At 53.8% G+C, this 13,025-nt stretch overlaps 1 protein-coding gene across 1 annotated transcript; it reads left to right on the forward strand.

Moving 5' to 3' along the window:
- The first annotated feature begins 498 nt into the window (after positions 1 to 498).
- On the forward strand, positions 499 to 4,188 carry MNX1 (motor neuron and pancreas homeobox 1). Its single transcript, XM_064441764.1, has 3 exons — positions 499 to 1,188; positions 3,094 to 3,254; positions 3,367 to 4,188. The coding sequence occupies exons 1-3, from the start codon at positions 576 to 578 to the stop codon at positions 3,703 to 3,705; spliced, it is 1,113 nt and encodes a 370-aa protein (XP_064297834.1). The 5' UTR covers positions 499 to 575; the 3' UTR covers positions 3,706 to 4,188.
- Positions 4,189 to 13,025: the final 8,837 nt, after the last annotated feature.

Below are 13,025 nucleotides of genomic sequence, written 5' to 3' on the forward strand. Positions count from 1 at the left end.
TCGCCCCGCTCTTTCCCTTTTCTGTTCGGTCCTGTTTGCGTTAGATAAGCAGGTCTAATAACACTATTGACAAAGCCGGGTTTGGTGGCAGGCTTGACTCCCTGACCCGCAGGTGTTTATTCTTTCCGACTCGTTAAAAAGCGGTCGGCGGCGCGTTCGCGGCAAATATTTGCCGTGTGCGGGAATGGTGGAAAAACCGTCATTGAATGCGCGGCGGGGACAGCGTCCCGGGGCCGGGAGGGCTTTCCCCGCCGAGAGGGGCTGGCTCTCCTCTCATGCCGCCCCCCCCGTTAACCCCCCCGTCGCGCTGCCCCCGTCGCGCTGCCCCCGCCTCTCCTGGAGTCCCCCGGGGCGAGGGAAGGGGGCGGGCCGCTCCGCTGTGACAGGTGGGCGGCGGGGCCAATGGCGGGCGAGGCCGCGGCGCCGCCGGCCCAATGGGAGCCGCCTGCGGCCCTTGAAGGGGCGCGCCGCGGAGCGGGGCCGCACTGCCGCCGCCGCCGCCGGGAGACGCGGCCGGCCCGGGGCCGCGGTCCCGTCCGTCCCCCCGCCTCCCGCCCCAGCTCGCCGGCGCTCTCATGGAAAAATCCAAAAATTTCCGCATCGACGCGCTGCTGGCTGTCGACCCCCCCAAGGCGGCGGCGGCGGGGCAGAGCGCGCCGCTGGCCCTGGTTACCTCACTGGGCGGCGGCAGCAGCAGCGGGAGCGGCAGCCCCCCGTCTTCCTCCTCCTCCTCCTCCTCCTCCTCCTCTTCCTCATCCTCCTCGTCCTCCTCCGAGCATCCCGCCGGCGGCCCCGCCGACTGCCTGCGCACCGACAGCCCCTCTCCGCCGCGCCTCCTGGCCGCCCACTGCGCCTTGGTCCCTAAACCCGGTTTTTTGCCCGGCGCCGGTTCCCACCCGCATCACCACGCCTCGGCGGCCGGCATGGCCCTGGGACTGCACCCCGCGGCGCCCGGCGGGCCGGGCATGCCGGCCCAGGCGGCCCTCTACGGCCACCCGGTGTACGGCTACTCGGCGCTGGGCGGGCAGCACCCGGCCCTCTCCTACTCGTACTCGCAAGTGCAGGGAGCCCACCCCTCCCACCCCGCCGCCGACCCCATCAAGCTCAGCGCCGGCACCTTCCAGCTGGACCAGTGGCTGCGGGCCTCCACCGCCGGCATGATCCTGCCCAAAATGCCCGACTTCAACTGTGAGTACTCGCCTCCCGCAGCCGCGTCCCCGCCGTCCCCCCGCCCGGCTTAGCGGGAGCCGTCTCCTCCCGAGAGGGTAGAATCCCCCTCCCCGCCCCGGCGTGAATGAGCCGTAGGTTTAAACAGGCGGTGACTTTGAGTTTGTTTTTGTGGATTTTTTTAATTATTATTATTTTATATTTATTGGAAGGAGGGCGCAGCGATCCGCCCTGGGAAGCGGGGTGTGGGGGCCGCCTCACCTTCCCGCCCTGCGGAGCCCCTGACAGCTCGGGGTTTCATGGCAGGTTAAATAGGAAGGTGGCAAATCGCTTCCTGCCGTGGCGAACGCCCTTTCCCGCCGTCCCCGGGGTGCAGAAGCTGCCGGGAAGAGGGGACGGCAGGGACAGGAGCCCTCACGGTCTTCCCCCCAAAACCCAGTCTCGATGTATTCCCCCTAAAAAATAGTGGGCGGCGGGTCCCATCACCCAGCCACCGTTCTTAATTTTATTTCTCTTTTATCGGAAATGGGTTTATAATAATTACGGCAGGCTCCTCTGGGCAAACCCGGCGTAGGGAGGACCTGGGGTGAGCCAAAAACTTGGTGTTCCGCGTTCGCTGGGGATAGTGGATAGACCCGAACTAAATCTAGGCGGGAGGGTTTAGGTCAGGGAGGAGGGGAGGCTGCAAACGCCGCGTTAAAGCGGGCGACCCCGAGGTCCCGGCAGAGGCGCGCTGCCGAGCACTAGGCCTCACGGCGGCGGGGACCCCGCGCGCATCTGTTAGGCGCGGATCAGCTGCGGAGGTGCGAGCTCGCTGTGGGAACGGCCGGTTTAACAACGCCGGAGGTGTAGTTTTACGAAAATCATGCCGAGAAAGGAATTGGAATTTTTCCCCCCCCCCCTCATACTCTGCACAGGCATTCGCAGACAAAAAACTCCATTGTTTGCTCTAGAATTGGGGTTGTTTAGACTGGAACATTCGGAGGGGGGAAATAACTGGGAGAGCTGTCAGAGCTCTGCCTTTCAAACAAGGGACGGGGGGGTGTGTGTGTGGAATAAATAACCGGAGAGAAACGAGAATGGAGCCTCGGAAAATCGCACCGCGGTGAGAAAACCTCCCCGGCGCTGCCGGCCGGGAGCGGACACTGCCCGGGCTCCGAGGGCGGCCGGGGGGAGAGAGCCGCCCCCACCCCCCCTTCGTGTTCTGATTTTTCGAAGCCAAAATGCCAAAATACTCCGAGAACTGAGCGGTGCCGCGGCCGCCTCGCATCCCCGGGGGTTTCTGGGCCCCCGAAGGGGCTCGGGCGGGCCCGAGCCCTCCCCCTTAGCCATCGCCGGGCCTTTTTTTAGTTTTTAATTATTATTTCTCAACACGGAAAACACGCCGATATATTTATTTTTTTCTTTTTCGTTCGAAGACAGCGTTCCAGCCCTCGCTGCCGGCCCGCGCCGCGGCGGGGGGTGTGTGTGTGCCTACCTGCACCCCCGTTAATTAAAGGGGTACGGGCGGGCTGGGGGCGCGGCGGCTGTAACTGCAGCATTTACATGGAGCCAATTGCGGCTCCCCGGAGAGCCCGGCACCCCCTCGCCGCCATCCCCGGCTCCGTTTTATTGTCTCGCACTTGCTAGACCCTTGGGAAATCAAGATACGTCTTTTTTTCTTTATTTAAGAGATTTAATTTAATTATTTGTTTGGGTCTCTGGGGAGCGGGGGAGGGGGTATCCCCTGACACTGCGCAAACCCAGAAACCCCGGAGCCGGGGGTTCTGACGGCAGGGGGTGGATCCCTCCCTCGGTCCGTGATCTGGTGGGTGACTGTCCGTCCTGCCCCAATGCTCCCGCCGGCTTTCCTCCCCGCTCCCCTCCCGGGGGACCCCCGGCTGCGGCGGGGCGGCCCCCCCGCTCACCCCCCCGCTCCTTTCCCAGCCCAGGCTCAGTCCAACCTTCTGGGGAAGTGCCGTCGGCCCCGCACGGCCTTCACCAGCCAGCAGCTGCTGGAGCTGGAGCACCAGTTCAAGCTCAACAAGTATCTCTCCCGGCCCAAGCGCTTCGAGGTGGCCACGTCGCTGATGCTCACCGAGACGCAGGTGAGTCGCCGCGGGTGGCGGGCGGGGGGGGATGCTGCCTGGGGAGGGGGGGCAGTGGATGAGGAGGTGTCTGTGTCCCCATGTCGTGTCCCCCGCCCCCCGTCTCCCCCAGGTGAAGATCTGGTTCCAAAACCGGCGCATGAAGTGGAAGCGCAGCAAGAAGGCGAAGGAGCAGGCGGCGCAGGAGGCCGAGAAGCAGAAGGGGGGTGGCGGGGAGGACAAGGGGGATGAGGACCTGCTGCTGCCCGCACCGGAGAAGAGCGGCGGGAGGAGGATGCGGGAGCTGCCTGACAGCGAGCCCGAGGATGAGGAAGAGGAGGAGGAGGAGGAGGAGGAGGAGGCAGCAGCGGCCGGGCGATGCTGCCCTTACCACTCCTCCGACTGCTCTGAGGCAGAGGAGGCAGACACGCAGCCCCGGGGGCGGCAGGGAGCCCCGGCACAGCCCCAGTGAGCCCCCCTGGCTGCCTGCCCCGCTGCCTCCAGCCGCCGGCTCTGCCTGTCCCCCCGGAAGGGGGGTGGGGGGGGAGAGCCCCGTTCGGCACCGGCCCTGCTCCCCCCCTCGGTCCCACTTCTCCCTGCTTGGAGGGTGATGGAGAAGAGGATCCCCCCGCATGCCGGGCAAAGAAGAGGATTTACGGTGAATACAGTGTTATTTTTGACTGAAAATCAGACAAAACTTGACACCCCCCCCCGCCGCCATCCCTGCCCCTGGGAAGTGCATTCCTTTCGCTGAGTATTGGAAATTTTTTGTTCTTACTACATATTGGGAAAACTGTTTATGTCATGAACGTTAAAACTGCTGGAAATCTCAATACTGTCTTTATTTTTGTATATTGTATTTATAAAAAAAAATTTACCTCTACTTATGCATGCTAAATTATTCCCCAGGCCCCCCCATCTATGCGATGGGGTGGAAAATAAACGGTGTTTTGTACTTGAGATGTATGAGTGCTCTTTGCCTGGGTGGCGGTTCCCGGTGCTCCGGGAAGAGCTGAGCGCCTGGAAGGGAGCGGGGAACCGGTTTCTAACTCGAATTTAATTCGGTGCCGCAGCCGTCATGTAATAGCTGACATCGGTAGGGGTCTTTCCCAGAGGAACGCCTCGGTACTGGGGAGGAATTCTGTTCCTCCCCACCCTCGGGGTTTTGTTGCTTTCCAGGCATCACCCCCACCCCCTGGCAGCAGAGCTGCGTGTCCCACCTGGGGAGGGGTGGGGAACCACCCTTCCCTTCTTCCCCCCCAAAAAAGAGGGGCTGCAGAGCCAGGGCGTAAGAAAAGGGGCGAGCAACACCGGTTTCGTGGGGCGGCGTGTGGAGGGGGGCAAGGGGCCCCCCCGCCCCCCCCGGTACCAAGAACGGGACCCCTCCACCCTCCCCGCGGGCCGCCCCGGCACGAAGCACAGGTTTTTCGATAACGGCGGGATTTATCTCGCCAATAAATTCGCAGATCAATTCATCCTTGTCACCGCGGCTCTTCCCCAAATCAATTATAGCGAATTTAAATATAATCACTGGCTCATCCCCACCAGCTCGGGGCCGCGGCTGGCAATTCATCCCCGCTAATGAATCACGGCGCGGCTCCGGGTCTCGCGTGGGGCCGCGCAGGAGGGTGGGGGTCCCGCCGGAGCCTGAGGAACCCCCGGGGTGCCGCAGCCCTTCCCCCCCGTAGAGCCCCGGCGCATGAAGATCCCCGAAATACGGCGTATTCCTACTCCCGTGCGCCTTTTCTTTCTTTTTTGTTTTGTTCTGCTTTGTTAAAAAAGCGAATTTTTACAAACCCGCGTTAAACTTCCACGCGGGATCCTCCCCCCCGACAGCGGCCGGCGGGTCCGGGAGATCACGGCAGGACGATGGCACGAAGGGGAAGTGGTGTCCGTCGCGGGGAGCTTCAGGCGGAGGCGACGCCGTGCCCGTGGGCCGGACGGGAATCGCGCACGTTCACGGGGCAAATCCCAAATCTGGATGGATCCCATATGCCAAAAAATCTCGTTCGGGATAAATTTGGTTTGCGCTCGATCGATACCTCCCCCCTCGCACGGAAACAATTACGCCTGAGGCTCTGATTCAGGTTTGTCAACGATTTCCTCTCGGCCACAGGTTGCAGGGAATAGAAGGCGATAGGAAAATAAAAGCATTAGTTGCCCTGCGATTTTCTGCGCCGGTGGATGCGGCTGCACCTTGGTGGGTGCGGGGCCGCGCAACGCCCGCGCAACGGCCGCGCAAGGCCGCGGTGCCTCCTCCGCCCTGAACCCGGCGGCGCAGCCGAGTCGCTCCCTTCCAGCAGCACTTGCCTCTCTGCTTACACCTTAAAACAGCTAAAACACATCAGGCTGGAGGACACATCGTTATCTTAAAAAAACCCAACCCAACCCAATAAATAAAACAATAACAATAAAAAAATCAAGAGCTTCCTGAGATCACACCCCACCCGCCAAAAAAGAAAGATCCTCGTTCAGCCATTAATTTTCAATTAAATACCCGCTAATTAAACTGGCAGACGTGCGCTACCGGGCCAGGAATTTACCGTATGCCCGAGAGGTGTGTGTCCAAACGTGCCTCAGCCCCGTGAAAAATAGCTTTGCGAGGTACAGGCAACTATTCACGGACTCGGTATCAAAGTCCTACCGGTGTATTGTGTCTGTCTCAATAAAATTAATCTCTTTAAAGCCCAGCGTCTCACAAGAATACCTTCAGTGTTCCAGACTACAAGGGCAAATATGTTTTTCAGATTCTGTTTTTATGGACGGATTAAAGTTTATTTTCCATAATAGGGCACCTAATAAAACTCATAAAGCTCTGTCAGTCTTACAGCTGGTGGCCTCATTTAACACTTTCACTTCGTAAATCATTTTACAACTTACCAGGTGTTTCCAAAACTGAAAGGAGAGGAGGGGGGAAGAGAGCAAGGCGTGGGGGAGAGAAATTAAAGTCATTTAAAATCTAGATATTTGGCGGTGGGTGCGTTTGCGCTGTCGCTTGGAGGGGCTGCAAGAAGGCGTCGATCCCCACGGGGCAGAAAAGCCTTTAATCAAGCTTCCCCACCCCCTTTTGAAGTGAGGAGGTTTGTCCCCACGTGCGGCGCAATCAAAGGCTCCGGCTGATTGGGGGAGCCCGGTGACCTGCGCCACCCGCTCTGCGCCCCGCGCAGGCTGCGCGCAGGCTGCGCGCCCGCTCCCGGCCGGCGGGTGCCCCCGGGTTTGCCCCCAGCCCGCCCCGCAGCCCCAGGTCAGCCCGAGGCCGGGCTGGGGAGGGGGTCGGGGACACACACCGGCTCTCTCCGGCTGAGCATCGCCGCGGGGTCCCCCCGCACTAAGCCACGGGGTGCCCCGTTGGTGTGGGAGGGGCGGGGGGGGGGTCGCTTTGCCCTGAGACCCGGCACAGGCAGGACTAACCCTCTGTTTGTAATTTCATTATTGGACTGGGTCCCTCCCCCAGACACAGTAGGTAACAAGCCTCTTAAAACATTCATTGCTGTACTTGAGAGGTGGTAAGTATGAACATGGACCTTTGGTAGACATTTTACTTTAAAAAGCAACATGGTTTAGGCATGGATGTCATTAACTGGCAATTTCATAAGCATTAAGTGCTAAAACAAAAGAACCAAAATAGGATCCATATGTTGGAGGTAAACCTGCTAAAAGTCTTTCAAATGGGAAACCATAAATATATAATCCCCCTCAAACTCTCCGTGAAACTGCTGGGAAGGAAATACTTTGCTAGCAGAAAGACTATTGATTATTTCAGAAGTCTAAACTTTTACACTTGTCCAAAACTAAGGGATTAACATCACCTTTTTCTCTTGTTCTCAGTAAGACCCCCAATCCCACATTCCCTCCTCCTCGTACGCCCCTTACCCTGTATGCCTGCAGGGCCGTGAGTGGGAGGGTTGCGTGCCCGCCGCTCCCCATGTGATTGCAAGCGGCTGCTTTGGTCCCAAGAACCCTTCCCGGCTCTGATTTCTGTTCCCAGCTCTCATTTCCCTGCCAGGGCCTACACTAGGAGCTGGTTCCCCAGGTGCCACCTTGGACACCAGAGATCCCTCAGGGTGGTGAATCTCAGCCCAGATCCCCTTCTTTCTTTCCCAACCTTCCCCTCGCCTGCTGTGGGGGCTGGGATAACTGCATGGTGCTTCACCTGTGAAAGTAGAAACATTATTTTTTAATTCTTCATCCATACATAATTTCTGTGATGTGAAGGGTGCTCCTTGGTTGCCTGTTTGAATCCTGTGAACAGCAACATGGGACAAATAGTAGAAGGGATGAAGCTCCCAGAGCACCTCAGTCTCTCTTGGGCGTTGTGTGTATTGACCAAACTACAGTCCTTCTGCCCCCAAAACGCTGGTGCACATCCGGCCAGAGCTAAATGCCAAGTGCATGATACTCTGGGAGGAACACAGTGACTGTGATGTGGTGGTTTGATTTCTTATTTTGCACTAATGCTCATGCAATCAGGAACACATCTCCAGTGGGTTGGGGTTGTCCACAGTTAATAGATTAGGCGGTTTTGTCTTTTCTGGGAATTTTTGCTTTATTTTTCTTGCCTTGAGGAGTGAGGTGTTGTGTAATGTCTCCTCCAAAGAGTCCTCTGCAAGGGCAGAGACCCACGGATGTATTTAGTGTCTTGTTCTTCCTATGTTGAGGGCTGAAAATCTTTAGTTTAACTGAAATTCTGGGGCTCTCCCTGTATGGAAACAGAAGTGCCTGCACGGGAACGGGATCACCTGTGATGTGTAGGAGGTCAGAGTGGTCATCTACTGGTCTTTCCTTGATCACAATCTACTATCAAAATTTGGCATTCAGCTTCCTTTTGGAAAAGAAACAGATTTTGCTGGGTTAAATCTAACTGGGACTGGTCACTCAAATCAGTAGGTGAGAACACCAGCACCCTTTGCTTCTTGCAAAACCCAGCAGAGCCAGTGGCTTGCAATGAATTATGTAGCTGGAAGGCTTAGCTCCATTTTACTGCTTGCAGGACATTTTCAAGCAGATCACAATTTCCTCTAATTAATCCATTATTTGAAATTATTATTCACAGGACTTCTGTTAATGTTCTTGGCCGATGGCAGCTTTTGGCAGGCTGGACTTGGGTCTGACGAGGGAGCATGGATGGACAATGCAGAAGCCTCTAATTGGGCTGCCTCCCCTCTTCCCACACAGAGGAGACGGGGACGGAGAATTCCTGTCCCTGTCCAGCCCTGCTGGGCCGCGGGTACCATTTCCATAAATACAAGCGGAAGGCAGCCAGAGGGGATTTCAACCTGGGGATGGGGCAGGGGAGCAGTCCCAATTTAGAACAACATCTCAGGGGATGGGGCAGATTGTCCATCGCTTGCTATCCCCAGATGCCCTTTCTGGAAAGTACGTGAAAGTCAAGCAGAAGCCGTTGAGCCGCCTCCAGTGCTAATTTCTGCAGTGTAATAGTGGCTGGCGATGCACAGAGGTCTGCATAGACTATCTAATGATTCTTTCTGGACTTCAACATGATGAATCTATAAAGCATGTATTGCTGTAGCAGCTAGGTGCAATTTTAGAAATGTTAATGAGTAATTACATAAAGGTTGTCCACAGTCATTGATGTTAATCACTGTTCTTTTGCCAGGGATAATTAAGATGACACTTCGGCAGCGTCAGCCAGTGGTTCCTGCTGTCTCTGCTGCCTCCTTCTCCCTTCCCAGCTCCTGCTGCAGCTCTCATCCTCCTTCAGTGATCTTCTTGACTACCTTCACCCCCACAGTGCTCCTAGCCCCCCAACTTTTCTGAATGGCCTGACTGACTGTGGCCTGAAGATTTTAAAGATATATATGTGCACGTGAGGGTGAGCTGAGGGTGCCAGGAGAAGCAGATTTGGGTGATGCAAGGCAGTGATCTGCTGCCTCCATGCTCCTGCCCAGAGCATCATGGTGCTCAGCTCCATTCTGCAGGTAATCTGCTTAGACAACGTGTGCCTTTCTTTGGCCGCTACCTCATGAAACAGCTGGTCTACCCACCTTTTTGCCTTTTTGTGTGCCTTGGAAACCTCTGATGAAAAGATCCTGGCCAGTATTAATGGCTATGGAGGAGCTGGAATAACAGCTGTGTAAGTATATGGTTTGTTGTAATCAAACTTACAGATTTTTACCCACATTTTCACTCTTCAGGCCGTGATCAGATGCTATTCAGTGTAATGCAGGTTTCAGGTGATGGAAAGCCTGTGATGGAGGTTTTAGCGGAGGAGAGAGACCCTGTCTGTACCACTGAAACGCTTGGGTGGGTGGGTTGCAGGGTGAGTTCATCTCATGCTTCTCCCGCAGATTTCCCGGGTAAATGAGTGGAACTGCCTGTCTGCTGCTTCCCCAGCTGTGGGGCAGCGAGGAGACCAGCGTGTGACCTGTACACCCACAGGCACCATGGAGGCATGTTGAGATGGGAAGGCCAGCCTAGGAATCTAAAGCTGAATCACCCCCAGGCAGCAGGAGCTCTGGGCAGCATGTAGGTAGCTAGCACTTGCCATTCTGCTGACCCTGCAGCTGCCCAGAGAGAACCCCTCTGTCATTACTACAGATCCTCATGGATCATCTTTGCTTTGGGGATGGGAAGAAGAAAGCTCTTTCATAAGCTAAGGATGGCAAGCTACCTAAACCCCCCACTCCTTTATTCCTCCAGTCTTCATCTTTAGGACTGATAAATACATCTAGAGGTTACAATTGAAGGTGGATTTTAGCAGCAGAGGAATATGGGATAATGTTGAAAAAGCTTAATGTCCTCTTCTGCAAAACCTGTTAATCCTGTGCCTCCGAGAGCTCCACGTCAGCCTTTGGGTAGCCCTGGCTCCTCCCTGGAGGAGGCCATTGCAGGGAAAGTGTTACTCAGCATCCGTGAGGGTGTCAAAAACCTGGCCAGGAATAAATATGTGCTTCTCCAGCCCTGAGCAGTCTGAAGGCTCCTTTAAACTCACAAACCTGGTGCAAGGTTTCACAAGAATAGGTCAGCCCAAGAAATATCGATGGGCCTAGTGTCTCTCTGGATCTGAGCCATTGCTTTCAGACCACAGATAAGAAAAACGAACAGATTCAAAACCTGCAGCAGCTTTTGAGCCGAACTATTGCCTCCTGCTCATGCTCTGGAGCACTGGTGAAGAGCTCCCTAGAGCCTCCCCCAACAGCTTTTATCATCATAGGAAATGCTTATGATTCGCAATTGCTGTCCCTGCCTTTCTGCACTGCTCCCTGATCCCTGCTGCTCAGCACCTGCACAATCCCTGGTGTAATAAAAATCTTCAAGAGACCAACAGGCTTAGTTTTATCTTCATATGAACCATTTAGTTAGGGAATTTGGGAAGTAAACACCATCTAGTCAATGTTTTAAGGGTGAATCGAACTACAGAGTAAGGAAAAAAAAATCCATCCAGAACTACAGCTTTGGCTGAGGAGGAGAGATGATTTTGTGAATAAGATGCAAGCCTAGAAAGGGCAATCAAGATGACCTATTTTAACCCAAGGTGACACTGAGCATACCTTGACTTACTGCCTCTATACTGGAAAAGTGCGTTGCTCCATCCCCTGACTATCACTGAAGGCTGTTCCCGCAGTGGGCTTCCCTGCCTCCTAACAATATTCCCTGTTATTTCACACCAGCGCCATGTGTCGTGGCACACCCAAGAGAGCTCTGAGGGTACTCTTGCTGTCTGAATGGTAAAAGGTCCATAATGGAGTTTTTAATGAAAATCCTGTCATGCTCGGAAATCTTTCATGCTTGAAAATGAAACAACCATTTCACCGTTACTGACAAAAGGCTTTAAAGGACCAAACAAAAAAAAAATCTCTATTTGTAATCCTACTGTGTACCTCTCCTTCTAGTTACATTACTTAGTCATTTTCTAATGTATTCATTTTGAAGTTTTCCATTTGCACAAAGCGAGCTGATCTTGGTGTGCAAACAGTTTTGTCCTAGGACACAAGTTTTCAGGAATAGTTGGTGCCAGCTGGCTCTTCCTAAACTTATTCTTGATAGATGCTCATTTCATTTCCTTAAAGCGTTATTAGGGAAACCACATGATATCCGATTCTGAATTGTGCATGCATTTCAATTAGTGGAAGGCTACTGTAATCAGTGTTAAAGCAAGGCTTCAGGTCACACCAGAATTTGCGGATAGCACAGCTGTTTTATATGGGCAGCTGTGATCTCCATGCCTGCGGGCCTCATGGTAAACTAACCTTTACTGGAGGGTGAAGGAAAGCGCCTCCAGGAGATGAAATCACAAAGTGGCATATGGTAAAGGAGTCATACGGCTACCTACAATTTCCTGAAATCAGTCCAACCCAAAAAGTCTTGGGTAAAACTTAGGCCCTGCCTTTGGAAAAGTGACCCTATGGATCAAATCATCTCCTGAAACTGAAAGCGCTTCACCTACTGCAGGAAAAAAAATCTCGCACGCTCAGGATGTAGCCGGGCACTAGCCTGCTATTACACTCAGTGCAACAAAAATTAGAGTTGCCACTTGCGTATTTATTAAGCTGAAAACACCGTCGCGCGCATTTGGCACCTCGCTGCTCCCAGGCTGTAACTTTTCACGTGCAAAGTTCACCCGTAGAACAATGAGAATCAAACGATCCCAGATGTGCTTTAAGTACAGTATTGGGTTGCACACCTTCGCTAGCGCGAGGCAGGGCAGACCTGCTTGCGGCTGCGCTTTCGGAGCACGACTGATATCAACCCGTCATCCCTGGTGTGCAGGACAATGGAAAAACGTCAAGTTAAAAAAGCCCTGCAGATACTTGGCCCATTCAGGTGCGGTGTTAAAAACCCTGCCAAAAGGACTTGTGTATGATTTATCAGTGTAACACTCTGGCCAAAGCTGAAAACCAGACTTCACTGCCCTGTTAATTTTGATATAGAAAACAGAGAAAGTTTAAAACATCGCTGTCCAGCCTAAAAGAAAACAAAAATTGAAACTGGGGCAATAGCTGTGAGTGGATAGTGCTATTTAAAGGGGGAATTGAAATCTTCTGCTACATAGCTGAAAAATCAAACATCTGCCTTTTAGTTAAATGCATCTAAAGCAAATCACACCATATTTTCCACTGGCTTGTCAGGCGTAAGGATTAGTGTTGCAACCGTAGCTGCTTGGTTTTCCAGCATAGCGTATTTTTACCAACCCAAAGCTATTTTCTGCTCATGAAGTAGTAGCTCCCCCAAACCACGGACATTTTAAGTGGCATCTCTCTTACTGGAACAATCAGGGAACGTTTCTGATGGAGGTTTGATGTTGGCTAACAATCTAATACTCAATAGAAGGAAATCTCGACATGGTGTATTTCATGGCAGACAAAGCAAAACGTGTCCAAGCCCGGGGTAACTTCTCCAGCAGCCTCTGCTGGCAGCCAGTGCTTAGCGCGCAGTTTTGCAGGAAGCCGCTTGCCAGCGTTCCGACCTGCGGCTGTTACAGAGAGACCTTAGAGCACTGACAACCCTGCTCTAAGGAGGAGGCACTTCGGCAGGGCTGGCTTTGCTAGTGATGAGGTTTTTTTTCCAAGGTTAAAAATATGATATAAAATATACTATATATATTTATATGTACATTTACACATATATAATATCTATATATTATATTATGTATAAATATATAACAGGTATTTTAATATAAGTATATATAAAAATAAATATAAAATCATCTCAGCTTTCCTTTTCACATGTACCTTATATCCTTGGGCTGAGACTGGACCACAGAAGCGACAGCTTGCAGAGGCGCCTGTGCGTCAGTAGCACACTCTGACAGGCCTTCCACCTCTGTCAAGC

Source organism: Phalacrocorax carbo, chromosome 2 (assembly GCF_963921805.1).
Source record: "Phalacrocorax carbo chromosome 2, bPhaCar2.1, whole genome shotgun sequence".
In the NCBI taxonomy this organism is placed as follows: Eukaryota; Metazoa; Chordata; class Aves; order Suliformes; family Phalacrocoracidae; genus Phalacrocorax; species Phalacrocorax carbo.